This window comes from Felis catus, chromosome D3, assembly GCF_018350175.1.
Source record: "Felis catus isolate Fca126 chromosome D3, F.catus_Fca126_mat1.0, whole genome shotgun sequence".
Classification (NCBI taxonomy): domain Eukaryota; kingdom Metazoa; phylum Chordata; class Mammalia; order Carnivora; family Felidae; genus Felis; species Felis catus.
This window is the reverse complement of record NC_058379.1, coordinates 3,103,769-3,131,055: the sequence shown is the minus strand read 5'-3', so window position 1 is coordinate 3,131,055 and position 27,287 is coordinate 3,103,769. Positions and strand designations below refer to the sequence as shown.

Below are 27,287 nucleotides of genomic sequence, written 5' to 3'. Positions count from 1 at the left end.
ATTCTTCTACATGACCACAGACCATTATCGCACTAAGAAACTTAACGTCGGGGCACCTGCGTGGCTCAGTCGGTTAAATGTCCGACTTCGGCTCAGGTCGTGATCTCATGGTTTGCGAGTTCGACCCCCCACCTCGGGCTCCACACTGACAGCTCAGAGCCCTCATCGGATTCTGTGTCTCCCCTCCCTCCCTCACTCGCACTCTGTCTCTCTCTCAAAAATAAACATTAAAAAAATTAAAAAGAAACAATGTCAATGCGATTGTATCTAATATGTGGTCTATAATCCAAGTACCCCAACTGCCCCCCAAAATGGCTTAAAAAACACCGAGGATCCCATCATGACACACACAATGCATTTGGTTCTCAAGTGTAACGTCCTTGAATCTAGAGCGGTCAGTCCTATTCTTTCCAGCATAGGGTCATATTTGAAGAGATTAGGCCAGTCATCTGGTCGAAGAGAACACTTTTTTTTTTTTTAATTTTTTTTTTTCAACGTTTATTTATTTTTGGGACAGAGAGAGACAGAGCATGAACGGGGGAGGGGCAGAGAGAGAGGGAGACACAGAATCGGAAACAGGCTCCAGGCTCCGGGCCATCAGCCCAGAGCCTGACGCGGGGCTCGAACTCCCGGACCGCGAGATCGTGACCTGGCTCAAGTCGGATGCTTAACCGACTGCGCCACCCAGGCGCCCCAGCACTTTTTTTTTAAACGTCCATGTGATTAAGCATGGAGGGTTCCTTCTTTGTCATGCATTCTAAATAACCTTCACAAGACCATTCACTCCTTATGAATGTTAATTGCTCGTCTATTATCCACTGGAAAGAACTGACTTTTAAGTCAGACAGCCTGGGCCCAAACCCAGCTCCCACTCCCCTGCTATGGTTCTGCGCAGGCCAAACGTTCTCAGCCTGTTTCCAGGAAGACAGGTAACTCCAGTACATAGATCGTCAAGAGGCTCAGATCAGGCAGCGTAACAAGAACAGTGAGGGCCATGGCAGGGCATCACGTGGCTGTGCGGCCCATGCTGTGCCTTCACCGACGGCCCCCAAGCCCCAAAGCCACAAGCCGGGGCCTCGAGACCCAACTCTGCACGCTTTGCGTTTCTGCCGCAGAACGCCCACGACCCTGGCTTGACCACTTGCTACGACGAAAAGAAACCATCCTTTGCCCATCCGCCTCCTTACTGGAAAGGAGATTCAATGACTTCACGTCCGCAAAGCACGTTTCACGGGGCAGAGAAGGAAGCCTTCAGGACGTCAGGCATCGGTCATTCCCAACATCATTAGAAGGTGCCACCTTCCTGTAATGGGTGGCCTGACACAGGTACGCTTACAGCTCAGGTTCAAAGGACAGGCTCTCCCATCCTGGCTCGGTCATGTGCTGGCTGTGTGACTCTGGGCACACGATTTTTAACCTCCCCAGCCTCAGTTTTCTCATCTGTGAAATGAGCACAACAGGGGCGGCGTCACGTGGACTCATACAATCCCTGGCATAAGGGCCTGGGGCAGAGCAAGCCCTCGGTAAAAATCACACGGTCATTCAGCACAAAAACCTACGCGTCGTCTTTCCCGTTGCTCACAGATGACCCGCCAGCAATTCCGGCCCACTCCACCTCGACTTAGCCTGAATCCACTCTGCCCACCTGAGTCCACGTCCCCGTCTCTAATCCGGCCAGCGTCATCTGTCTCTACCTGGTCCACGTGTGGGCACCACTTCCCTCACTAGTCTGCACTCCAGACGTCACAAACTTTTTCTGGGAAGGGGCAGAGCGTAAATATCTTAGGTTTTACGAGACCTCCAGTCTCTGCTACGAGTCCACAATCTTGCGACTGCATCGTGAAAGCAGCCACACCACAGCTACTGTGTGACCAGCCAACAGGTAGGGCTGTTCCAATAAAGCTTTTTGTACGGAGACGGAGATGTTAAGTTTCACAGAATTTTCACTTGTCGCAAAACACTCTTTTCTCCCCCCCCCGCCCCTTAAAAACTTAAGAACCGTTCTTATTCTTAGCTTGTGGGCCCTCCCAAAAAAGGAAATAGACCAGCTTTGGCTGTCAGGTCACAGCTGCCAGGCACACCTGCTCTAGAGGCCCCCCTTTCAGAAACACACATCCGATCATGTTATTTCCTCACTCAAACCCCACAATGGCTTCCTACTGTGTTCTATTTCTTTTAGTTCTATTTATTTAAATCATCTCTGCACCCAACATGGGGTTTGAACTCACAACCCCAAGATCAAGAGTCACACTCCTCCAACGGAGCCAGCAAAGCACCCCTCAAAGTCTTTTAAAAACTTCCCAGGACCTGGCCCCTTCTTACCACCTCTCTCCTCACTTCTGTTTTGGGTTTTGTTTTTTTTAATGTATGTGGCATACAACCTTACCTAATTCTGAGTGTGCACAATATGTGCTGACTTAATACATCTCATTTAAGTGTTGCAGCATGACTGTCACTTTAACAGCTAGGGCAACAAGGGCATCCCCTCTCTTGCTGGCCCCAGGCCCTTTGCACCTGTTGTTGGCTTGTCCCCTAAAGCTCTTCTGACAGCTGCTACCTTTGATAGCCTTCAAGACTCCCAGAAAGGAAGTGACTTCCACCTACAGCCACCTGGCCATCACTCCCAAGAGGCCCCTTCCCAGAAGGGAAGGCCGCTCCATGTGCGGGCCCCCTGGCCATCCCCTAGGAGTGCTCACCCCTCCCCAGGGCGCATCGCGGCCAGTCCCTCGGGCCCAGGCTGCCCGCGGCCCAGCCCCGGCGCACATCTGGGCGCACCTGGCGCGCCCGCGCGGCGCTCACCTGGTCGGCGCCGAAGGGCGTGACGTTGGCCTTGACGGCGCCCACGCCCAGGCCGACGAGGGCCAGCGCGGTCAGCGCGGCGGGCGCGCAGTAGCGGGCGGGCGCGTCCGGGCAGGGCGGCGCCGAGCAGTTGCGGACGCGCGTGGGGCGCGGGGCCCCGCAGAAGGCGGGGCGCGTGGCGGGCGCCGCCAGCAGCGGGAAGGCCAGCATGCCCAGCAGGTAGAGCGCCAGGCTGAGCAGGATGGCGCGCGCGCGGCCGAGCTGCGCGTCGGCCAGCCAGCCGCCGAACGGCGACACCAGGTAGGCGAGGCCCATGAAGAGCAGCAGCGCCTGGCTGGCCTGCGCGCCCTCCCAGCCGAACGGCTCGCCGTTCAGGAACAGCACCAGGTTGGCCGTGACGCCGTAGAAGGCGGCGCGCTCCAGCAGCTCCGTCAGCAGCACGGCCGCGCACGCCGCGCGCCGGCCCTCGAACGCCTCCCGTCGCGCGCCCAGCAGCGGCGCCCGCTCGCCGCCCGAGCCCTCCATGCGCTCGCCGCCCCGCGTCCCGGCCAACGCGCAGCAGCCGCCGTGCAGCCGCCGCCGCCGCCCTTCTCGCGAGACCCACCCAGCCGCGCCTCGGCCCGCCCCCCGGAGCCCCCATTGGTCGCTGCCGCTACCTGGCTTCTCGCGAGACCCGCCCCTCGGCGCCCCCATTGGCCGCCGCTGGCGACTTCCGGTTCCGGAAGCCCGGCCGGGCAGTGGGTCAGCTTCTGCCGGGAGTGGAACCCCGGGCCCAGGGCGTTGCCATCTACGGGGTTTTAAAAGCGGAATTGTTCCTGTCACTCCGAGGTCTCCGACCTCCGCCTACGAAAGCGTAGACACACCCCCATATGGCGGCTCCGGGTTCTGCCGGTCTTCCAGGCTGGTTTGCAAAGCTGGCGCCTGCCTGCGAGCTCTTTCCTGCCCCGGCACGGGCTTCCCGTGCAGGTGCAGCGCTGACGATTGGGGCCGCCTCTGCACGGTAGGTCGGTGAGCGGCACCCCTAGCCTCTGCTGTCCTTCGGGGGCCGGTTCCACCCCCGTCCCCCAGAGTGGCAAGCACCCTGTGTGCAGACGGTCCCCAGATGGCCCCCAGGAAACATCTCCCCATGAAGAGCCGCTACCCCAGGACAAGTCAGGCGCCGAGTTTGCTTCCTTGTCTGTTGGCTGGCATCCCGTTTTCCCTCAACACTCAGCTCAAGCGTCCATCCTTGCAAGCATTTCTCCACCATCCCATCTGAAGTGCATCCCACCCCATCCCATTGACTTGTTTTAGTTTCTGCATAACACCTGTCATGTTTTTTTTTTTTTTTCCTGTATTTCTTTGTCCTCCCTGGCTCGTACTGGTCCCCACAAGTATAAGTTCCATGGTGGCAGGGATCTCATGTGTCTTATTCTTCACCACGCCCACAGCACCTGCAGTAGTGACCACTGGCATATGGTGGAGGGGAAGAGCGTCCTCCAGAAACGGCCCCGGCATGGCTTGAGATATTGGGACCCACAGCTGGATGATGGCAGTTCGTGTGAGACCGTTGCCTCTTCCTTCCTCCCTCTTTGAGGCCAGCCAAGAGAAGGATGGAGCCGTTACCTGGGGAGTGGGCTTTCCGGTAGGTCATCTGGCTGAGAAATGCCTCACACAGTGCTGGTGCTGGCACAGCAGGCAGGAGATAAATACTTACTACCCTTTAAAGAGAGAATCATTGAAAGACAGTATAGGACCTTCCCATCCAATCCATTAATGCTAATTGTCCTCAATCAGTGTCACATTCCTGGTGCTCCCAGAATAGGTCGCATCCCTTTTCATACGTCTTTAGAGTACTCGCTGCGTGTTGTTTTCACAATAGTCTTTTAATTTACGATTACATATTTTGCAAAACGATTTAATGTCAGTCTTCAAACCAGGGAGGGCTGTGATTTTGTTTGTCCGTTACTGTATTTCTAGAATCTACCACAACCCCCACCACGATAACTATGTATGGAATTGGATGATTGAATGGATGTTTGAAGTTTAAATGGTGCCCAAATAATATTTTATATTCATTGCTTTCCTGGTGTTTTTTGTTTGCTTTTTTGAGACCCGCTGTGATTTCTACAGCATGTTAGTATCCAAATTTAACTAAAAGGCAAACCACTTAAGATTCCTCTCCAGGATCACACACGTAGTAGGCAGTAGAGCTCAGTCTTATTTATTTTTTTTTAAGTTTATTCATTTGTTTTGAGAGAGAGAGCACGGGGGGGGGGGGGGGGAGGGCAAGAGAGAGGGAGGGAGAGAATCCCAAGCACTGAGAGTGTGGAGCCAAACACGGGGCTTGAGCCCACAAACCATGAGATCATGACCTGAGCTGAAATCAAGAGTCGGGCGCCCAACCAGCTGAGCCCTCCAGACGCCCCGGTGGAACTCAGTCTTACATATGAGGCTTTTACCTAATTCCTAGTACAGTGCAGTGCTTCTTCCGTCCTCTGGCTGATACGTGAGACAGAAGCTTCAAGTATTTGTTCAAGAGACTGATACAATCGCCACTCTCGGGCAAAGTGCAGGGTAAACATGGGATAAAAATTAAGCCATTCGACGCGGTTCATGAGATGAGTTCTCGTGAAACTCCGCCCGATACAGATGTGCCATTTTGGATGACAGCAGACTAACCCAACTGGATGATCTCCACTGAGGAGTGTAAAGCTAAGTGAACAAAGTGGGGGCAGGAGTTGGAGTTCAGGATGTACACTGAGGAAGTGTGGCACTTCCTGGTCCTGGGGAGGTCTGGTCTGCACTGCAATCTCTGACATTTTGAGGTTGCAAAACAGTCCAACTGGAAGAAGTGTTCCGGTTTGTTTGCAGTGATTTTTCACGCGCAGCCCCGGCCCCGTGACTTGCTTCGGTGAAGAGAACGGCGGAGCGTCCCTGGGCCGGGTCTGGGCCTAAACCTTAGGAAGTTCTGGCAGCTTCTCCGATCACAGCCGCCACACTTCAAGTGCCCAATGGCCTCGTGTGTTTGATGCTTCCGTGGTGAGCAGAATGGTGTGGATTACCCCACCACTGCAGAAAGTTCTGTCGGTCAGTGCCGCCCCATACGGATGTGCAGCGGGCACGACCGGTTGCTGCCTGTCCAACACGCCCACCCGCCTGTCCTGCGAACAGAATCCTGGTTCCGCTTGGCTGTCTGTTCTCCATTTGTCCTCCCCCAGCCCGCTCCCCACCAGCTAACCGTGTCGCTCCGGAGAGGCTAACTTCATCTTTGTTTCTGGATCCGACTAGTCAAAACCAATGCTAGTCTGTCATGCCTCTTCTGAAACCCAGACTCTACCCCGTCGAGACGCGACGTTCCCCCAGGGCCCAGCAGAGGACAAATGACGTAAATTGGCCCGGTCAGGCCGAAAGAAAGAACTCTTGTACCAGGCCTGCCAGAGAGACGCTCTTCCAAGGGGATATGGATTAGGAAGCCTGAGGCCCTCATTGCTGCTGGCAGCTGTCTCACACTCCCGAGACGAACCAGCTGGGGATGTGGACGGCACGGTAGAGAATCAGGGAGAAGTTAGGTAGTGAAAGATCACAAATCGTACACTGTTTAGGCCACGTGCTGGGTGTTCTGTTACTTGTAGCCAAGACTCACCCGTCATGATTCTGTTAAAAAGTAAGAACACAAAAGGAGAGGGGGCGCCTGGGTGGCTCAGTCGGTTAAGCGTCCGACTTCGGCTCAGGTCGTGATCTTGTGGTCCGTGAGTTCGAGCCCCGCGTCGGGTTCTGTGCTGACAGCTCAGAGCCTGGAGCCTGTTTCGGATTCTGTGTCTCCCTCTCTCTGACCCTCCCCCGTTCATGGTCTGTCTCTGTCTCAAAAATAAATAAACATTAAAAAAAAAATTAAAAAAAGAACATAAAAGGAGAGGGCAGCCTGATTGTTGTCTCACATTGGGCCAGTTTGTGCTTTGAGCTCCTGCCTGGCCCCTGCAGCCCATGCATTGGTTCGGAGCCCCTGTGCTAAGCCCCAGTGATTGTAACACTAAATAATTGATACAAGTTGACGGCTCGCCACTGTGTGGAGTAGACTCGTAATACGTGCCTGTTCCTGGAAGTGACTGTGTGAGTCTCTCCCTTGAACCGAAAATAAATGAGTAAATGACCTGAGTCGCACAGCTGGCGTCTGGGGGATAAGTATGGCGTCCGTCATTTTACAGAGTACAGCTTTGTCACAGCCTCTTGGCCTCAAGGGCCCTGTGGGAAAGCGAGCCTTAACTGCAAGGGCGCTGGGGGTGTGGACTGGGGTGCACCACTGGCTGTCAGACACAGGACCCTTCCCTGCTCCAGCACTGCCCTGTCCCCTGGGAGGAGGTGCGATCTGATGGAGTGAATTCAGAAGCCATCAGAGACTGAGCACATTTCAGGGGCGGTCGAGCCCCTCTGACCTTTTCATAATATTTCTGCGTCTCATTTCATCTCTGCGTGGCTCGCCCCTTGCTTCCAGACAGTCGTACCTGTTTACTCACAGTTTCGGCTTCCCCAAAACGCCGGTTCACAGCTAGCCGTCACGGATGTTCTGTGCCGTCTGTCGTCACCAGTCAACCGTAGTCCGCAAGGTGCGACGGCTCGGTGTCCGCGCTTGCGGCCCACGCTTCTGCTTTTCTGCTCCCCGGCTCCATCCTGGGGACCACGACCGGCCCTGCTGGTCTCTGTGCACCAGGCCGTGGTGGGAGGCGTCAGCAACGTTACAGTCAGGCCATCCTGTCCCTCTTTGGACTCTCCTCGGGGACAGACTTGTCATGAGTTCTGTTCATTTCAGGGAGTCCCTGTTGTAAGGGTCCGGTCTGGCTGCAGAGAATCTAGGCAGAAGCAGGAAAGATAAGCAGTAGAGGCACAGTCAACCCCCGGGGTGGAGTCAGGCCTTCCATTCTTTGGCCCACAACAAAGCCAAACTCACCTGCCTGCGCTGCGTGAATTAATTCAGCTCTCGGAATGACGTGTGTTTTCTTTTTACCGGGGAGGTGAGAGTGCGTGGCCAGGAAGTCGGGTTTGTTGGCTTTGCCTTTTTTTAAGCACACGTTTTACCTGACCCTTGTGCGTAACGACCTCTGCTTCTTGGGGTTATGTTCTCATGTGCTTTAAAAAACCTCGGGCCATCTGCAACAGCCAGGCATTCACCGGCAGAGAGGGAAGGTAGGAGAGAGGGGGAAAGTGAAAGATCAGGAACTTCCCCTTCCTCCCTTTTGAAGACGTGCCAGGTGTGGGACCACACCTAACCACCCTGTCATAACCACCACTCTATAACTCCTCACGAGTGTCTTAATCCCTATTGCAGTCATAAAATAGGTAATCGGTACCTCTAAGTGTATTTATTTGGTTTTTAGATTAGGCCTCACAGAAAAGGTCAGTGCAGAGGAACACGCGGGAAAGACCATCAAAACACACGCATAAAATAATTCAGCAAATGGTAATAAAGGCATTTCTAACCCGTGGAGAAGAGCACGGAGTATTCAATGAATTCTGTCGGAATAAGCAACTATTACACGTGGGAAAAACAGTTTCCACACTCCGAACCAGCATCAATTCCAGATGGTTAAAATATTGTCATGGAGAAATAAAAGAAAAAGCATTAATTAAAAACGTTGGCAAACGGAAACTCTTAGGGCAGAGAATGTTTTCCTAAGCCTAACAGTAAAGCCACAGGCCATAACAGGAGACTGTTAAGTATCTGACTACATAAAGACTTAAAACTTCCTTGCGTAAAAGAGGGTAATTGCTGTTGACAGCAAACAAACTGAAAAAGTACTTGAAATATGTACGACAAACTTAGTGTCTTCATTTTACCAGTTCTTGGGAGTCTTATGGAATGTATTGGGTAAACATCCAGTAAATAAAACGCACAAAGTGAGTGTCCGGGCGTTCTGGAGGACGGGCTGCCCCGTGGCCCTGCTCAGCATCTATTCTGAGGACAGCACCTTCTTTCTTGGGTTAACCTGTGCCCCCTGTGGTGCAGGCAGGACTGGCCTCCCCTGGGCGGGGTGCGGTCATGTGACCTAAGCCTGTCCACTGTTGAGCCATGTGATTGGCTCAAAGATGGGATAGTGACCCAAGTTGGTCTAATCCGGGCTAAGCCGTGAAAGACATTTCTGGGTCTAGGTTCTGCCCATCGCTTAAAGTAGGTTTTTTTCCTGGACATGCAATTGTGACCCCATAATTTCTCTTTCTGATTAAGCAAGTGTGACTTTTGTCCCTTGCAATGGAAAAGTTCCAGCTAATAATACAAGCAATAGGCACACATGCATGCACACAATTTACACCCACGTGCACACACATTACATGCACACACATATTACACATGCATGCATGCACCTTACGCACATATGCATTACACAGGCTTACACAAGCATTGCACACGCACACATTACACACGCATACACATTACACACATGCACACACATTTTTTTAAAAAATGCCCTTCAAAGGGGAAAAAAAAGTTAACACTAATAATTTAAAAACGCAGAAAGACGGGACACGTCACTTGAACTGAAAGGCAGTTTGGGGGAAGTGAAGTGTGTGTGCCCATAAATGGCCAATGGGGAGATACGTTTGGTGCAATGTTTCTAGAGGGCAGTGGGTGTTCATTTCAAAACCACATTCGCCGACACTCTGTGCTTAGTGCCATTTCCAGGAATTTAGAATGCACAGAGACTTAGCTATAAAACATTCGTCGCAATGTTGCCTAGGTTAGCAGGATTGGGAGCAGCAAAGATGTACAGGAGGAAGGCATTGATTGTAGCGCATGGGGACACTGGGATGCTGTCCTTCCTCAAAGGATACAGGGTTCTGAGGTGGAACCATTTAGGACACACTGTATTTGTTTTCTCTTGTTACTAAACAAATCACCACAACTGTAGCCACGTCAGCACCACCAGCCCACGCTTGTGCAAGTCAGGAGCCTGGGCGTGGCTGACTGGTTCTCAGCTCAGGGTCTCCCACAGCAGAAGTGGGGTCTCATCTGGAGCTCTTTCTGGTTCCTGTGGCCGTGGCAGGATCTAGTGCGTTGAGGCGGGCGGTAAAGGTGCCAGTTTCCTGCCAGCTGTCAGGTGGGGGCGTGGGGGTGGCCTCCGCCCCAAGGGCCTGCCTCTGCTCCGTGCTCGTGGCCGCCGTGGGCCCCAAGGGCAGCAGCAGAGAATCTCCCCGACCTCGCGTCCCTCTCACACCAGAGCCTTGTTGACATCAGGAAATGCCCAGCACCTTTAAAGGGACAGTTACTGGATGAGACTCGCCCCGCATAATCTCCCCATTTTAAGGGCGACTGATTGGGAACTTAACCTACAAATTCTCCTCACCCCACCACCTGGTTGGGCGTTTGATTGAATAACTGGAAGGTGACACGCATCAGGAGGCTGGAAATCTTGGGGCCATGTTAGCACTGTGCCTACCGCGATTATTAAGTAAAAGTGAAAAAGAGCAAATAACAACAGAACAACAACAAAAACCCAACCCGTGTAAAGCATTTTTACTTTTTGTAACGCAATGACAAGCACAAACCAGAGCAATGAAAGTCAACAAAATACTGTGTCCGTATAGCGAGTCAAAGGGACCGCGGCATCCGTTCTGTCTGCTACTCTGGGAGGCATCCTACCTTCTCGAGTCTCCGTTCCTTCATCCGTAAAGGGCTGAGGACAGTCGTGCCTACCGTCCAGGGTGGGGGGAGGCCTGGTGGGGGAGTAAACTGCCCAATGCCTGCGACCCTGGCGGCCGCAGGGGGGTGGGGGGTGCGACTGTTTTCGTGATTAGATCCACAGACTCTGGAGAAACCTGAGACCCAAGTGCTCATAGTGTTTACCTCAGGGCGGTGGGATTCGGTGTGATTTTTAAATTGTTTTGTGTATCTCTATGTGCTAAACATATGTGGGCGTTTAATATAAATACATGAAAAAAATTTAAAGAATAAATACGGCTCTCAGCATACAACAGGTTGTTGCTAGCAGCAGGTGAAATAGCTTCCCTCTCATCAGCCTCTGACGTGCACAGAATTGGACCTTTGTCTCTTGTGTTACGGGACCCATGGGGCCATAGAGCAGCAACGGTGCGTTCACGCCGACCATCTCGCGCGCCAACGATGAGAATCTTGGGGTTGAGCTTCCTTGTGCTGAAGAGTTAAGAACCCACCACGCCCCACCTTCAGAACAGCAGTGGGAAGAAAGGGCTGCTTGCTTTTTGCTGAAAGCTCGAAGGGAAGGTCGTCTGGGTCTGGTTGACTCCCCCCCCCCCCCCACCCCGCCCCGTTCGCCAAGCAACACTAGAAGAAACCAGTTACTTTAGACCTGCGGCTTTCTTTTGCATTTGATCATGTCAAGTGCTGTCCGGAAAGCCAGAAAAAGGAAACCTAACCAGGGCACTTAAACCACAGTTGTACATGTGTCTTCTGTTTTTAGGAAGATCCCCGCCCCCCACCCCGCACGCCACATTTGGAGTTCTCAGTGCTGTGGTGGGGGGACAAAGACGGTGCAGAGACTGGAACCTGATAGAAACAGAGAAGGAGCGTACCTCGTTTGTTAATGTCATGAAGCAAAAAGAGAGAGAGAGAGAGAAAGATGTCAAGGGTTGATTTTTATCATGAGCCATTTCTAAAGTCAGTATCTCGCCCTGAAAATGCGATCACTTTTACACGGGGCAAATAACATAGTTTCATTTTTCCTGGTGCCGTGAACTGGAGAAATAGTCTAAGCAAACACTATGATGAAAGGAAAAATAGATTTTGCTTTACATATATTTTAAGACCCTTGTGTTAGAAGCATCTGGAGAAGCATAAGAGATGCTTACGACCTTTTCTGTTCTAGTCGTGCCCCCCCCCCACTAATTATTTCTATGTCATCCCGTGATGTCACATTTGCCTTTGAACCCTTTTCACTGCCTACTTGGGAGAATCACAAAAGACTTCACCAAAATGAACTAATTAGCTATGATACTGTTTACGGTCCTTCTTCTGTCTCCTAAATGGGCACATGGAAGCAATGAATGAACAAAGAAATGGGCCCCCAAAGATCTGTCAGAATCTCCTACCCTACAGAACAGGTGTATGCCAGAAAAATCCAACGACGGTGAATTTCAGCCCAGCAAATCCTATAGCAGCACTGACTTCCATTAGAAAATCAGGAGGGGCACCTGGGTGGCTCAGTCGGTTAAGCGTCCGACTTCGGCTCAGGTCGTGATCTCACAGTCCGTGAGTTTGAGCCCCGCGTCGGGCTCTGTGCAGACAGCTCAGAGCCTGGAGCCTGCTTCGGATTCTGTGTCTCCCTCTCTCTCTGCCCCTTCCCTGCTCATGCTCTGTCTCTCTCTGTCTCAAAAATAAACATTAAAAAAAATTTTTTTTTAAATCAGGAATGCATCATCGTGGGAACAAAATTTCACAGCAGTGCAAATTCAATGATTTCACTTAATTCAACAAACATCTACCCGGTGCCTACCCTACCAATGACATCTTCCCAAGCAAGGGGGAGGTTGGAGCCGTGACTAAGCTCAGACTCAGGGATAGGAGGATTGGGAAGGGCCCCAGCACGGCGGTCAGGGCGTTCACACAAGCCATCATCTTTGATATGGGCCTGTTAGTGGCTGGAGTGCCTTGCCCTGGAAAAGATCTGTCCACATACAAGCCCCTGGAACCTGTTATTGCTAAGTGACTGCCATTTGATTCAGGGTGATGATGTGCCCAGCAGTCACACTACGTTTCCCAGCTGCCCTGGATAGAAGATGTGGCCAGGTACACAGTAAGATAAAGGCCTCAGGGCTGGGTGACACTCCAGGAGGAGCTCTTAAAAGTAAAAGTGTCATTTTGCTGTGCCCTTTTGCCCCTGCTCCCTGCTGCCTGGAACGTGAATGTGATGGGTGGGGCTTCAGCACTCAAGCTTCACCTTGTGGCCCTGCTGGGAACAGAGGCCAAACACTGGGATGCTGGAGTTAGAAAGAAACCTGAGTCCCTCGTGACTGTGGAGCCAAGAAATAAGCTTCAGATTCTTCTTAAAACAGGAATTGAAATGGAGATCATGAAGGAATTGAAGTGAGTCATCAGCCACCATGGTGAACTGAAGAGCCCCAGCCCCGTGTGTTAAATTAAACAAAGGCCACTAGACCCAAGGGGCTCTGATGCCTTGGTGCTGATGTGAATAAGCCCGGAGGGAGCCTGTAAAGGCCTCAAGGTTAAGGTTACCGAATCGAAATGTAAGAACAACCAATCGGAGACAGCCAACTAGGCTCCAGGCTGTAGCCAATTAACCATCTGGCTTTGCGTCAGCATTTTCTGTGTTCAGGTCTCTCCCGGAGCTCCTGTCCCGCCCCAACCTCTTCCAGTTTAGTACTTCTCCACTGGAATCAACTTGTGCTCAAACGAACTTAGAAAAGCTCAATATAGCCCAGTTTATCTTTAACACATCTAAAGGGGTCGGTTGCCTCTTAGATCTGGTCAGTTGTGGAAATGATGGCTTCCTATCTGATTTCTCAAGCATCATCATAGATCCCTGGTGTTGATACCCATCGGGCAGACGCTGGCCACCCGGGTGCGGATGGCAGTCCTTCCGTGGCCTCTTCTGGCTCCGGAGGGAGGGGATCTACAGTCACCCCTGCTGCTGGCCCCTGTGGAAAGAGACCCAGCGCCTCATACATCCCATGGGAGCAACCGGCAACTACCCCTGGTCCCAGGGGGCTGGAGGTGGGGGGCGTGACCAACCCTGGTCCCTGTGGGAGGGGACCCCAGATCCGCTCTGCTGCTGGTCCCCAAGGGAGCAGACCTACAGCCTGGCCCCCTTGGGAGCAGACCCACAGCCACACCTGGTCCTTGTAAGAGCGGACCCACGGTTTCCCCTGGACCCCTGAGAGTCCAGCCGTGGTCTCTTCTGGTTCCCCTGGGAGGGGCCCCGAGGAACCCGGGGTGCCGGTCCCGCGGGAGCGGTGTCGCGCTCCCTCCCTCCCGCCCCCCCACCCCGCGCGCGCCTGGGACCCCAGCGCCGAACCGGCGAGCGCGGGCGAGGCCTCGGGAGCGGCGGGCGGGACCGACCCAGCGAGCGCCACCGCCCGCCCCCGGGGTCCGGGTCCGCGTCCCCGGCCCCGCCCCCGCCCCCGCCCTGGGCCTGGTCGGCGGCGGCGGGCGGTCGATGGCCGGGCGGCGGCGGCATGCGGCTCCTGTTCCTGGCCGTGTTGCGGCGGCACACGGGCAACGCCGTCACGGCCGAGCGCGTCCGGTAGGTGCCGGCGCGGGGCGCTCCTGGGCCCCCGGCCCCCCCAGACCGCGCGCAGAAACGGACGGGCTCGGCGCGCGTGGGGCCTGTGCGCGCGCGGGGCCTGGACCGCGGCTCCCGGGCCCGCCGCACGCGCCGCCCCCACGGGCCGCTGGGGGAGGGGGGTCCGGGTGGGGGGGTCCCCACGCGGGTCCCGGCGTGCCTGGCTTCCGCGTCCCCGGAGCGCCCAGGTCTGGGGACTGCGCGGCGCCTACATTGCGGTGGGCAGAAGACAGCGAGGAAGCGCAGGGCCGCACGCGGTGACACGCGCAGCGTTATCTGATGGGGCAGGGACCGCTCTGTGCACGGGAGCCCTTTGGGCAGGATGCTCCGGGAGGCCTCGCGGCCGGAGTGGCGTTGGCGCGGAATCCTGGGTGCAGGAGGGTCCGCCGAAGCTTCCGGAGGGTTTGCAGCCCAGGGCGCGGCACACGTGCGGGCCTGCCCTCCTCGTTGGGTGGGCGCCGGGGGAGGGGGGGAGGGGGGAGCGGGGGCGTCATTGCTCGGGGCCCTGCCGCCCGCGGGGGCCTCCCGGCGCCCCACCCCCACCCCCACCCCACCCCCGCGCTGTCTGGGCGCATCTTCCTCTTCCAGGGTGCTTACCTGCTCCACACTCACTTCTGCAATTGTCTTGTCCTTTGTTTCCCTGGGGACTTGTTCTCTCCTCCTCACTGGCCTGTGAGCCTCCCCGGGGGGGGGGGGGGGGGGGGGCGGGGAGCAGATTGCTGCCTGGGCTTAATGGAAACTTCTTCTTTTTTTGAACCGGCTTGCTTCATGAAATTTCTTAATTTACTTCCCCTCTGCGGGTCAGCTTCCCCATCGTTAAAATGAGCCATCGGGGCAAAGCCCGCCCTTTAACGTCCCTTTCCACTGAAACATGTTACAGGTCTTCTAAAGATGGAGAGCAGCAGGATCCTCTCTCATGACCGGTAGAGGGTACATCAGTTTTCTGAGCTTGGCGATTAGGATTTCGCGGTGAGGATGGGCATCATTCGGGTTTATCTGCCGTCGGATGGCAGTGACCCTGCTTCACTCATGGGCACCCACAGTGAGGAGGGCAGGGTGGCCTCTGCTCTCGTGGAGCACGTGCCAGCAGGGGAGAGACTCTAGGGGAGTGAAGAGAAGTAAAGGAGGCAGCTCCAGATGGTGATTAGTGCCGTGGGCTTAGGGGAGGCTCTCTGAGATGGTGACATTTAAGCGGAGACCTCTGTGACCGAGCGAGGCAGTCCCTGAGATCTGGGAGGACAGCTGGGGAGGCGGGTAATAGCACGAGCACGGGTCCCGAGGCCAGCTTGACGTGCCTGAGAGACAGAAAGAAGGCCAGGCTCTCTGGAAGACACGAGTCGGGGGGCGAGTGCCGGGAAAGGGTGTCAGAGAGAGAGGCCAGGTCCCACAGGGAGCCAGAGAAAGCATGTCTTTCTTTACCGTTTGCCTCTGGATGTGAACTGTCCATGTGAACCTCAGGATTCCAAAGGCCCCCAGGCGCTCCCAGCCAGGGGGCCGTTAGCAGAAGGAGGCAGGCATGTCCAGTGAGACCGCTGGCCTTTAGCCGGGGCGCGGGGCCCCTGAGCGACTCTGCTCTCTTCCCAGCTGTGCTTCATGAAGCATGACAACAATTGTTCTTTGTGCTTTGGTCTGTTCAGGGCCAGCTTTGTCTGCCCTTCGCCCTGGAGGGATTGCAGAAAAAGGAAAATCAGAGGTTGTCAAAGGCGTCTTGTGTCGTGTAAAAACGGAGGATCCTTGAGGAGAATGCCAGGTGTCCTGGAAGGGGAGGGGACGGAGGTCCCTATGATGACAGAGGTTCTTGTGGAGCCAGAGCCAAAGACCCCTCTGACCCTCAAGTGACCCTGGACAGTGGGGGAGGGAGACCCCCAAATGCGTAAGATTGGGGTTCCCTTCAGTCTAGCAGAGGAGGGGTCTGAGTTAGATAAGATTGGAGCTTTACAGAGAAAAACGGGGCCCCTTCTGGTGCATCTGTTTGTAGTTGTAAGTTAACCCCCTGTCCGTAAGTAGGGACGCTGAATTGTCATGAGTACATCCATAGGCAGGTAGAGGTGAGGTGTCCCGAGAGCAGGGAGGTGGGTGATCCATCCCGGGCTAGGGGAAACACACAGACCGGTGGAAAACACAAACTCTGGGGAGGGGTTCCTGCCTTCACTTGCGGGCTCCCTAGCACGTGCGACGTAGGTCTGGTCACCTGAGCTTTGCTGCTCAGAGTTCTTATCCACAAAGAGGGGCTACTGATATGACCTGCCTCATAGGTTCCTTAGGAGGTTTAAATGCGAGTTCGTACATTTTCAGCATTTACAACAGGGCCTGGTGCTCAGTATGCATTTAATAAATGTGAGCGATTCATGATACCATGGGCCCTAACTGGCCAGGTGGGGAAGGCTGGACGTACAGGGAGGACGGTGTCCTAGGCAAAGGGGCAGCGGGCAGGACCATGGGGGAGAGCGCATCCCTTTCAGATCCGAGTTGTGTGGCCTTAGCAATGCCCGATATGCTAGATGAGTGATTCTTAGTGGGATCAGGGGCCAGAAGGATGTGCAGAGGAGGAAGGAGCAGTTTTGTCCCCCGGGGGACATTGGGCATTGTCTGGAGACATTTTTGGTTGTTACACTGGGTGTGAGAGACCACTGGCATCCAGTGGGTAGAGGCCAGGGTGCTGCTGAACAGCCTACAATGCCCGGGGTGGTCCCCACAGTGGAGAATGATCCAGCCCCAAATGTCAGTAGTGCTGAGAGAAAACCCACTCTGGCTGAGGTGGGCAGATAAGGCTGGAGAGGTAGGCGGGGCCCCGTCACACCGGACCTACGGTTTTGGGCCACCAACAGAATTAAGCCACCAAAAGCTATCTGACTTCTGTGTTGTAGAAGGTCCTTTGGACTGCATTCTGGAGGGTGGATGAGGATGGGCAGAGGAGGTTAAGTGTGGGTTTGCCACATTTCATGAGTAAAATAAACAGGGCTTGGCTGTGGAATGTGGAGCGTGTCAACGACAAAGCTTGAATAATCGAGTGAGAGGTCTGGTGCCCTTTATCCAGGGAAAAACGAGGCACGGAGCAGGGCCGCCCCATCTCACAAGCAGCAGAGAACTTCCCGAGGGATCGGGGACAAGAGCGGGTTTCGTGGAGCCTTAGAACCGCAGGGCGGAGACAGGCCTGGCCGGCTGGGAGGTCGGGGCTCCTGGGTCCCGTGAGCCAGCTGAACCCAGTCGGAGGGGCCCGACTGGTGTGTGCTAGGTCTCCTCGAAAGTGATGCATTTCCTGGCTACTGAGGTTCAGGTTTGGGACGTGGGCCAGGCCAACGGGAGGTCTCCATTTTATGGGTCCCGACAGATGAAGAGTTTTCGAAGGTGCAAGCTTGGAAGACGCTCTTTGGGGGGAATAGTTTGTCTGGGGATCAGTCACTAGACAGGGACACTCTTACTGTCTGTGTGGCCCTTCAGGTACCCCTCCGTGTGCTGTGCATGTGAGCTCACCTTGTGTTCTTTAAAGAAAAAAATTTTTAACATTTATTTATTTATTGAGAGAGCACGAGCAGGGGAGGGGCAGAGAGAGAGGGAGACACAGAACCCAAAGCAGGCTCCAGGCTCCGTGCTGTCAGCACAGAGCCTGACGCGGGGCTCAAACCCACGGACCGTGAGATCGTGACCTGAGCCGAAGTCAGATGCTTAACCGACTGAGCCACCCAGGCACCCCAAAAAATTTCATTTATTTTTAGAAACAGAACAAGTGGGAAAGAGGGGGGCGGGAGAGAGAGAGAGAGAGAGAGAGAGAGAGAGAGAGAGAGAGAGTCTCAAGCAGGCTTCACGCTCAGTGCGGAGCCCATTGGGGCTCGATCCCACGATGCTGGGATCATGAACTGAGCTGAAAACAAGAGTCAGATGCCCAGCACAGCCACCGAGGCGCCCCAGTTCATTCTGTGTTCTAACTCCGGGGCCGGCTGTTAATTAGCATTTTAAATACCCTAATCTGGAGTTGTTTCCTAAGCACTGCAAATGTTAGATTTGTTCATTAGCGTAAAGCATCTCAGAAATAATTACCAGTGTCGAGGGTCTGTGGTTTACTGGAGGGGTTCTGGGGCCCCTGTGTGAACACGTAGTCAGGGAGTCAGCCCCTGGCCCCACTGTGGCACAGATTCACCTGCAAGGTTGGCTGGTCTGGCTGTCCGAGCGGTGGGCAGAGGGGACCTGTGGTTTCCCCACCCACCTCTAATCCCCTGAAGCTGTAAACATTTCCCAGAAGAAACTGACAACAATCTTGACAAGCCTCTAAATCAGGCGGATGGGTTCAGATTAGCCCTTCACAAAAAAGGTCACAATTAGGAGTGCTCTGGTGAGTTAAAAACAGGCTCAGAAGCCTAGGGAACAAAGTTCATTTCACTGGTGGTAGAGAAATAAATTGCATGAGTAATGGATGTAAGATATATATATATATATATTTTTTTTTTTTTCACACAGTTGTTTTCGTGAAATGGGGGATCCATAGTCTCAAAAGTGGGAGGCTGGTCCTCAGAACCCTTGAAATAATCTTCTCGATCAAGGCCGGACAAAGTTATGGCCGAGGGCCAAGCGAGGCAGGGCCTGTCCTATGAGTACAATCTGGAGGACGCGGCAGCTCCCAGGGGTGGTGCTGGCCGCTGCTTGCCAACGGCGGTGGCTGTCCAAGCAGCTGGACCGTGACCGGCTGCCCACAAGCCCCAAGGTGTGTACTCTCCGGTCATTTCCAGGAAAGGACTTCTGACCCTGCTGTGAACCAAGCTCTTGTGGGGGCACTGGGGGCCGTGCCTGGAGCTTTGACTGCAGGGCTCCCAAGGGCACAGGGAAGGGCAAGGCTGAGGCTGTTCCAGCCCGAGAAGGGCGTTCTGAGGCTCAGCGACGCCCACGGACGACCGTGCCGGCGTCCCAATGAGCATGAGTGTCACCCACGGGGCGCTGGACTTTGCACGGAGGCTGTCGCTGGCTTGTCCTCTTTCTCCTTCCCGAACAGGGTGTGCGAGACTGGGCACCGCTGTAGATAACAGAGGCAAACAGAAGCCTGTATGGAGATGCGCTGGCAGGAAGGCAGTGTCCCCAGGGTGGCGTGGACCCAATCCGGACTCCTCCCCGCTGCGGTAGTCCTGGGTTCCACGGCGGCCGCCCAGCGTTTGGGAGGAAGGAAAAGTGAGAACGGAGCGCTCACAGGACCACAGGCCGCTGCGGAGGCCACCCGGGTGGGGGTGGGGGGGGACGAGGGAGAGCGGGGGCCTGAGAGCGATGGGAAGGGCTGGGAGAGGACAGGGCTGGTTCCGCGGACCTGTGTGTATGGCAGAGTGGGGCCAGGCACCGCGGGGGGTACACACTGCGAGCACATCCTGTGTGCCGTCCCGTCAGGGGCTGCGAGACCACAGAAACACCCCTGGCCCAGGGCGGGACACACACATCCCAGCCAGGCCGCGAGAGGCAGACACCCAGGCTGGGACCCAGGCGGCCCTGGCTTCCGGGGCGGAAAGCGCAGGGAGGCCAAGGGAGAGGCACGCTCCGGTGAGGATGGCGGGGAGCTGCGCCCTGCGCTGCGAAGGGTCCCTGAGATGACGAGCAAGGGGGCTGGGAGCTGGCGCCCGGGGCCACGGCCCTCCCACCCCATCTCACCCTGCAGCCCTGGCCAAGCCTAAGCGGGGGGCTGGAGCCTTGCTGGATACACCGAGTGTGGTACAAAAGGCCAGGGGAGAGGAGAGGCCAAGGTATTGACAAGAAAATCGCTGAAATGATGGGAAAAGGAATCTTTGCCGGGAGTGGGAGGTGGGGCGGCTTGGAGGTGAGGGGCTGTGAGATCAGAGGTCTTTGTGGTTTTCGTGATTGAGGAGCCTGGGGGAAAGATAAGATTGTGGTCAGAGACTGGATGGCTTCACAGAGGGCTTGATGTGGCAAGCAGGTGAACGTGAACGGTAAAGGCTCTATGCTCCTTGTCCGTAGCGGCATCAGAGATTTTCGGCTTTAAGTAACTGAAAGCCAGCCCAAACTGCCTGGACAAGGCAGGGGACTGAGCGGCTCATCCTGTCAAGGGTCTGGAGGTGGGGCAGGCTTCAGGCTGGGTTTTGCAGCTCAGACGGTAAGGACAGGAGTCCACTCTTGCCTTGGTCCACTTCCCATTCCTGCTGGATTTTCCTTGCTGGTCCCTCCACTTCCAGCCCAGCAAGAAGGAGAGTCTGAGTCTCCACAAGTCCACCCCCAGGTCCCAGGGCTACATGTCCAGGGCGGGGGCTTGGGCAGCTGGATGTTCCGATGGGCACAAGCCAGCAGGAACACGCCTGGGCCTGGGGTGGAGTGCCCCCTACTCGGGTGGGTGACAGGGACATTCGGGGTTGTAGGAGGGGGAACATGGGATGCCTCTGCTGTGGAGGCCACCAGTATGGGTGTGAAAGCTTCACTGATTTTTATCAAGGAAAGTGGAAAGCAGACCCCCAGGAACTTTTGAACACATTGGAGGAGCAAGAAATACCTTTGGGAACATTAAAAATCAGAAAATTCAGGGGCACCTGGGTGGCCCAGTCGGTTAAGCGGCCAACTTCCGCTCAGGTCATGATCTCGTGGTTCGTGAGTTGGAGCCCCACGTCGGGCTCCGTGCTGACAGCTCGGAGCCTGGAGCCTGCTTGGGATGCTGTGTCTCCCTCTCTCACTCTGCCCCTCCCCTGCTCACACTCTGTCTCTCTTTCTCTCTAAAAAAATACAAAATCAGAAAGTTTTCCATAGATACTGAAACACCTTTTTTCTCCTGGTAAATTGGCAGAACGGGCAGTACTGGGACACCTGCCTCCCTGGTCCCTGAAACCGTGCGAATGAGTGCGTCATTTTACATATTCCAGTGGCCACATTAAACAAAGCAAAAAGAAATGCATAAAATTAAGTGTAATGTATTCTTTTGAACTCAGCATGTGAAAAGATCATGTCAACATTTCATCACTCCAGAAATTTTTAATGAGCTGTGTACGTATTTTACACTTAGCTCATCTCTATTCAGGTGCTTAACACACCTCTTCAGGCACTTAGCACATCACTTTGGGCATTTAGCACATGTCTATTCAGGCACTTAACACATCTCTGATGGGGTTTTGGAGCCTTTGGGAGGGTGGGGGGGCGGTTCAGAGCCAAAGGCCAAGAAAGAACTCTTGACATCTTGGTGCAAAAATATGATTTTATTAAAGCTCAGGGACAGGTCCCGTGGGCAGAAAGAGCTGCCTTTGTAAGTGTGACACTTTATATACTGTGGAGTGGGGGGGGGGGGGGGGGAGGTGAAGTCAAGAGGAAGTTTGTTAAAGGGATTTCCATCTGCTGAAGACCCGCAGATCACTGGAGGCCTGGCTGTTGTCAGGCTAAGACTGTTTTCCCTCTAGCAGAGCATTAGCCTGAAGACAGTAGGGAGTTCCCAGACGTGAGGCTATTGATAAGATCGCCGTTTTCTTGTAATTTACTAAGATATTTGTAAACTGATGGAGACTCTGGTCCTGTGATCTCTGTCAGTTTAACCATTTGTTTTCTGTCCTTTCCTGTGTTCTTGGGCAGCCAGCAGTGCCTGAGGAATGTCACACACATCCCACTTGTGTGGGCGGGGATGGGGGGGTGCGGGGGAGGGGAAGGTGTTGTTAGCTCCTGCTTGGCCCTCAACTTGCCTTAGGCTCCCTCATCATCCCTATTCAGGCACTTAGTGCATCTGTTTGGGCACTTAGCACATCTCTATTCAGGCACTTAGCACATCTCTATTCAGACACTTAGCATATATCCATTCAGGCACTTAGCACATCTCTGTTCAGACACTTAGCACATCTCTATTCAGGCACTTAGCACATCTCCATTCAGGCACTTAGCACATCTCTGTTCAGACACTTAGCACATCTCTATTCAGGCACTTAGCATATCTCCATTCAGGCACTTAGCATATCTCTGTTCAGACACTTAGCACATCTCTATTCAGACACTTAGCATATCTCCATTCAGGCACTTAGCACATCTCTGTTCGGACACTTAGCACATCTCTATTCAGGCACTTAGCATATCTCTATTGAGGCACTTAGCACATCTCTGTTCGGACACTTAGCACATCTCTATTCAGGCACTTAGCACATCTCTATTCAGGCACTTAGCACATCTCTGTTCGGACACTTAGCACATCTCTATTCAGGCACTTAGCACATCTCTATTCAGGCACTTAGCACATCTCTGTTCGGACACTTAGCACATCTCTATTCAGGCACTTAGCACATCTCTGTTCGGACACTTAGCACATCTCTATTCAGGCACTTAGCACATCTCTGTTCAGGCTAGCTCATCACATCTCGTGGTTTTCCACCCCATTTATTTATTTACTTACTTAGTTACCTCACGAGTCCAATCTCAGCAGGCCCTTCCTGACCTGGTCATTTTGCCTGTTTTCTCATGGGACTTTGCACCCTTTTAAAAACGACTGGCTCCACAACAGTAACCTCTTGACTACCAGATTCCCATTAGAATCCCAGTCAAAAAGGAGATAAACTCTACAGCTTACAAAACACACTGACAGCATATTGTTCTAAGTAATACCCTGTCCTGCAAATGTATTATCAGCTCACGCAATCCACTGAAGGTTCCCTGGGGCAATGTCTCCCCTGGTTTGCCATCCCAGACTAGGGCCTGAGCCCTTGTGCAAGGCCTTCACACATCTCCACGAGCACCCTCATCCCAAGACCAGCACGATGTCTTTGACACATCACAAATTCTTGAAATGCTGTGCAGAGAGCACCGTTCTGCCCCAAGCCAGCCCACTTTCCCCCGCAAGAAACAGCACATCCCCGTGTCTCCCCGAGCTGCCACTGAGGCGGCCGGCCGGCCAGGTGGTGCTGTGTCCTGTGAGAAGCACTGGGCCTGGCCAGGTGCCCCCACTCCTTATTTGCATAAGTTCAACACACAAATGATCAAGCTTCTCTACCCACTGAGTTAAAGAGCATGGCTTTCAGGCAGGTCGAAGCAGGTAAGATCCCGTCGAATCTGGAGTCAGGTGTGTGCATAGTTCCGTCTCTTCCTAGAACTGCCCAGTAAATGCTTAAAACCTCTTAATTTGTTGGCGATGCTTTCTTTCTCCAAAAAGCCTTCAGTCAAGTTCAGGTTCAAGTTTAGTTGAACCAAATGATCACTCAGAAGGAATCGGGACAGAGCAATTTAAAGGCATCAAAAGCCAACCAGAAACAAGGGCAAACTCTCAGGCATAGAGAATTAGGGAGATTATATATATACGTAGGAATATTTATAAGATCATGAAGTTGGCGTTAAAATGCCATTTAAAAATATGTTTAATAGATCAAGCACAACCCATTATCTGTACCTAACCACCTCCATTCCATATGTCCTATCCTATCAATTCCACATAAGCCAGAAATGGCTCAGCAATGGATCCTCCAAGTGGAATTCAAACTGTTTCTTTTCCACTCATCAACACATTTGTTTTTGGTTTCTTCTTTCTTAGAGCTTTAAGGAAATGGAATGGCAGTTATTCGCCCATGCTCAGAAGCACACTGCATTCTTATTTTTGTGTAGTACCCATTTTTAGGCTGATGTGAGCTGATTCTGCTCTCAGGTTGCCCTCAGCCCTGCCAGAGGAGTGGAGGTGGGGTGAGGGGAGGAGGGGCGGTGCTACTGGCCGACAATGATTGATCGGCGTTAAGGGCGGAAACGATAAGATCAAGGTACTCATTGCACTTCAACAGCTTAAGCAAACTTACCTGTCAGGATCTCAGTTTGTCTTTATTTGCTCAGTGACAGCTGCAACATTGTGCATTTAATCACAGCACAAGAAGAGAACACAGAGAGAGCCATTATCATTCCCAGAGTAGTGCAGGTGGATGCTTCTCGCCCTAGTCCCCAGAGTGGGCGGGAGCAAGAAGCATGAACCCGCTGTTTGTGCAGAATTCCTTAGTTTGCATGTGGCTCCCACATTGCAAACAGCTTGGCCATTTGATGACCACTTTGCTTAAAGATTCTACTTCCCTCCTTCTTTTATTCTTTTCCTTGTTCTTTTCCTTACACTATTGCTCCTAAACGCAAGCCAACTAATTCACCCGGTGTTTAGCTGAAGAAATACCAAGCCATTTTATTGTTGCAGTAAAAACAAACAGAAAAAAAAAGGCTTTGTTGGACTTGAACTTTGTACTACAGTGACTTCTGGATGATTTAAGATGCTCGAGTGTAATTTTAAGTGTGTTTGATCGTCACCTACGGGCTGGCTTTGTAATCAAAGCTGACGTGCAACGTGACTCCCTTATCTGCAGCTCAGAAGGATCATGAGAGAGAGAGAGAAAGAGAGAGAGGCTCAGCGTGATGGAGAGACAGATGTGTAATGCGATCAGGGGCTGTCGGATGTCACTGAGAAGAGCTGGAATCAGGAAATGGCCTGTCGTGGCCATGGGGACGCAGAATGCATGCCGCGTCGGGTGCCCTGCAGGTGGAAGGCAGGTCTGGAGCTCAGGTGGGGGGGGGGGGTAGGGGTGTGGCTGGCATGCACTGGCAGGGCATACAGGCTGTTGAGGGCGCTGTGTATTAGGCCAAGGCATTTGGACTTCATCCCGGAGACCCATTCAGCCGTTATTTCATTCAGGTGGCGAGACAGATGCGGGCCCCCTTCTCATAGCTGAGCTGGTGACCCTGAGCCCTTTGAGGGTTTCAGTCAAGGGAGACCTGGGTCGGTTCATTCTAAGTACTCATGCACACGTGCCTGCAACAATGGTAAAACATAGTATCTACCCGTGGTAAAAGTATCCAGGGTCTCCTCTGGAGACACAATCCTCGCTACCGCTACCGATTTCTCACTCACCCTACAGATATTCTGGGCACACACACTACATATATACAAAGTATTCTTCCCCTGGCTCTTTTCATTAACCACGGATCCCATATCCCATGTATCCGGGCAGTTGATTCCAAAGTACAGCTGACTCTGGAACAACATGGGGTTTGCACTGTACCGGTCCACTTACATCCAGAGTTGTTTTTGTTTTTGTTTTTGTTTCCAAATACAGTACAGGACTGTAACTGTATTTCCTCTTCTTTATGATTTTCTGAATTACATCTTCTTTTCCCTAGTTTATTGTAAGAATACGGTATATCCTACGCGTAACATACAAGTTCTGGGTTAATCGACGTGTATGTGTGTGTTGCTAGTAAGACTTCCAGCCAGCAACAGGCTGTCAGGGAAGTTTTGGATGAGTCAACGTTATACATGGATTTTCAACTGTGTGGAGCGGGAGTGACACCCCAAAGTCCCATGTTGCTCAAGGGTTCCACTGTGCTTTGCAGAGGTCTACTGCACAAGGGCAGGGGAGCTTTAATGGCAGGAGAGCTTGTCTTATACGTGCCACCATGTAACCGGTCCCCTCTGCCGCACACTGAGGTCACTTCCAGGCTTTTCGGTAGGTGAAACACAGCCGAGGAGCCTCTTCATGGATGCATGTGTTTGCATTCACATCCAAGTGTGTTTTTGGAATAAATTCCTGGAAGTGGAGGTGTTGGGTCACCGAGTGTGTGCATTTTAAATGTGCTAGTTGTTGCTTCGTTGCCTACCAAAGAGGCTGTACCAGTTCACCTGCTCAGAAATGATGCAGAGGGGTGTTTATTTCACAAAGCCTTAGGCAGACTTTTGATCTTTACAGATATTCTTTGTTAAAAAGACGACTAAAGTTGGCCACCATTTCCTGTATCTAAGAACCCCAGTTGAATTTCTGTTTCTATGCACTGCGATTTAGGTCCATGCCTATTTTGGTATCGAGTTGTTACCTGTTTTTTTCTTCTTATTGATCTATGAGAGCTCTTTATTTATGAAGCAGATTCGCTTCTTTCCTTTTATAAGTGTTATAAGTAGTTTTTTTTCCAGTTTTCTGTTTGTCTTTTGATTTTGCTCATGCTGTTGTCATTCAGAAAGTTTTTTTAAAATCAGATTTATATCCTAGATTTATGTTACAAGGAACTGAACTAGGATGAGAAGAAAGACACGTGTGAAAGATATTTTTGAGGTAGAATGAAAAGGCCATGAAATGTCTTTTGAAGTCTCTATTAAGAACTGAATTTTAGGGGCGCCTGGGTGGCGCAGTCGGTTGAGCGTCCGACTTCGGCTCAGGTCATGATCTCGCATTCCGTGAATTCGAGCCCTGCGTCAGGCTCTGGGCTGATGGCTCAGAGCCTGGAGCCTGTTTCCGATTCTGCATCTCCCTCTCTCTCTGCCCCTCCCCCGTTCATGCTCTGTCTCTCTCTGTCCCCAAAATAAATAAAAACGTTGAAAAAAAAATTTTAAAAAAAAGAACTGAATTTTAGGGGCTCCTGGGTGGTTCAGTCAGTTGGGCATCTGACTCTTGGTTTGGCTCAGGTCATGATCTCACGGTTCATGAGTCTGAGCCTCACGTCAGACTCTGTGCTGGCAGTGCAGAGCCTGCTTGGGATTGTCTCTCTCTCTCTCTCTGCCCACCTCCTGCTTGTGCTCTCTCTCTCTCTCTCTCTCTCTCTCTCTGTCTCAAAATAAATAAATAAATAAGCTTTAAAAAAAATAGCTGAATCTTAGATGCCTAAAAGCTAACTTTGGGTATCATCCATAATTAAGGGACAGGAGAAAAAAGTGGAATCAAGCACATAAAACACAGAGCTTTCTGGCACAGCAAATGCCACTGAAAAACGTGCGTCTTTTGTCTCAGGGCTGCGGAGACTTCCTGAATTAGCCCTTCAACCCGCTGGCCTTGGTCCTGACCGCAGTCCCAGGGACCGGACCCTGGTGGGTGAATGGTTGTCGTCAGTGGCTATGAGCCTTGTCCTGTATTTTGGGAGGATTGCCCCTTACAGGACAATTTAGAAAATACGTTTTCTTAACTTTTTGACTTAAATAACCTTTGGAGTCAAGATCTCAGTCGTAGCAGCCGCCTGGGGTATATTTATCTTTTACCTCCTTTTTTTTTCTCCCTCTGTTTGTATTTGTCGATAAAGGGACCACCTGGAGGCTGCAGGCCACGTGTGTATTCTGAAAGATGCCTCCGACTTGGAAAACTCGTCCGAAATCGCCAAGCTCATCGAGGCCGAGAGCCTGGAGGCAGCACTGGCTCTTCATCTGTACAGAGGAGGCAGACTTCTGCGAGGTAACCGTCTTTCTCATCAAAGTTGACACACCAAAAGCCATGAGTACCAGACGCACGCACAACCCCAGACTAAACAGCTGAAACGGTTTATCCTGTTTATCCGGTTCGAAACTGGGAGGGACAC

At 52.9% G+C, this 27,287-nt stretch overlaps 2 protein-coding genes and 1 long non-coding RNA gene across 12 annotated transcripts in view; 1 reads left to right on the top strand and 2 right to left on the bottom strand.

The window, feature by feature from the left end:
- The window catches only part of SLC15A4 (solute carrier family 15 member 4), an 83,500-nt gene extending 80,106 nt beyond the window's left edge, over nucleotides 1-3,394 (bottom strand). Inside the window, exon 1 of one of the 2 annotated variants that reach the window (XM_023241273.2) lies at nucleotides 2,800-3,394. In XM_023241273.2, the coding sequence (XP_023097041.2) occupies nucleotides 2,800-3,324 (525 nt within the window). In that variant the 5' untranslated portion in view covers nucleotides 3,325-3,394. The remainder of the gene's footprint in view (nucleotides 1-2,799) is intronic. The other variant, XM_023241274.2, reaches the window with a different exon arrangement.
- Nucleotides 3,340-27,287, top strand: part of GLT1D1 (glycosyltransferase 1 domain containing 1) — a 94,210-nt gene continuing 70,262 nt past the window's right edge. For 4 of the 9 annotated variants that reach the window (XM_045041658.1, XM_045041653.1, XM_045041657.1 and 1 more), the window contains exons 1-3: nucleotides 3,340-3,799; nucleotides 4,230-4,423; nucleotides 27,015-27,163. In XM_045041658.1, the coding sequence (XP_044897593.1) occupies nucleotides 27,056-27,163 (108 nt within the window). In that variant the 5' untranslated portion in view covers nucleotides 3,340-3,799; nucleotides 4,230-4,423; nucleotides 27,015-27,055. Of the gene's footprint in view, nucleotides 3,800-4,229; nucleotides 4,424-13,871; nucleotides 14,010-14,778; nucleotides 15,018-27,014; nucleotides 27,164-27,287 lie in introns of those variants that run through there. The other 5 variants (XM_006938365.4, XM_045041654.1, XM_023241275.2 and 2 more) reach the window with 5 other exon arrangements.
- Nucleotides 6,600-13,922, bottom strand: LOC109493120. Its single transcript, XR_006587913.1, has 3 exons — nucleotides 13,782-13,922; nucleotides 7,727-13,404; nucleotides 6,600-7,628 (listed from the first exon to the last, which is right to left on the bottom strand). It is a non-coding gene; the product is annotated as an uncharacterized LOC109493120 (long non-coding RNA).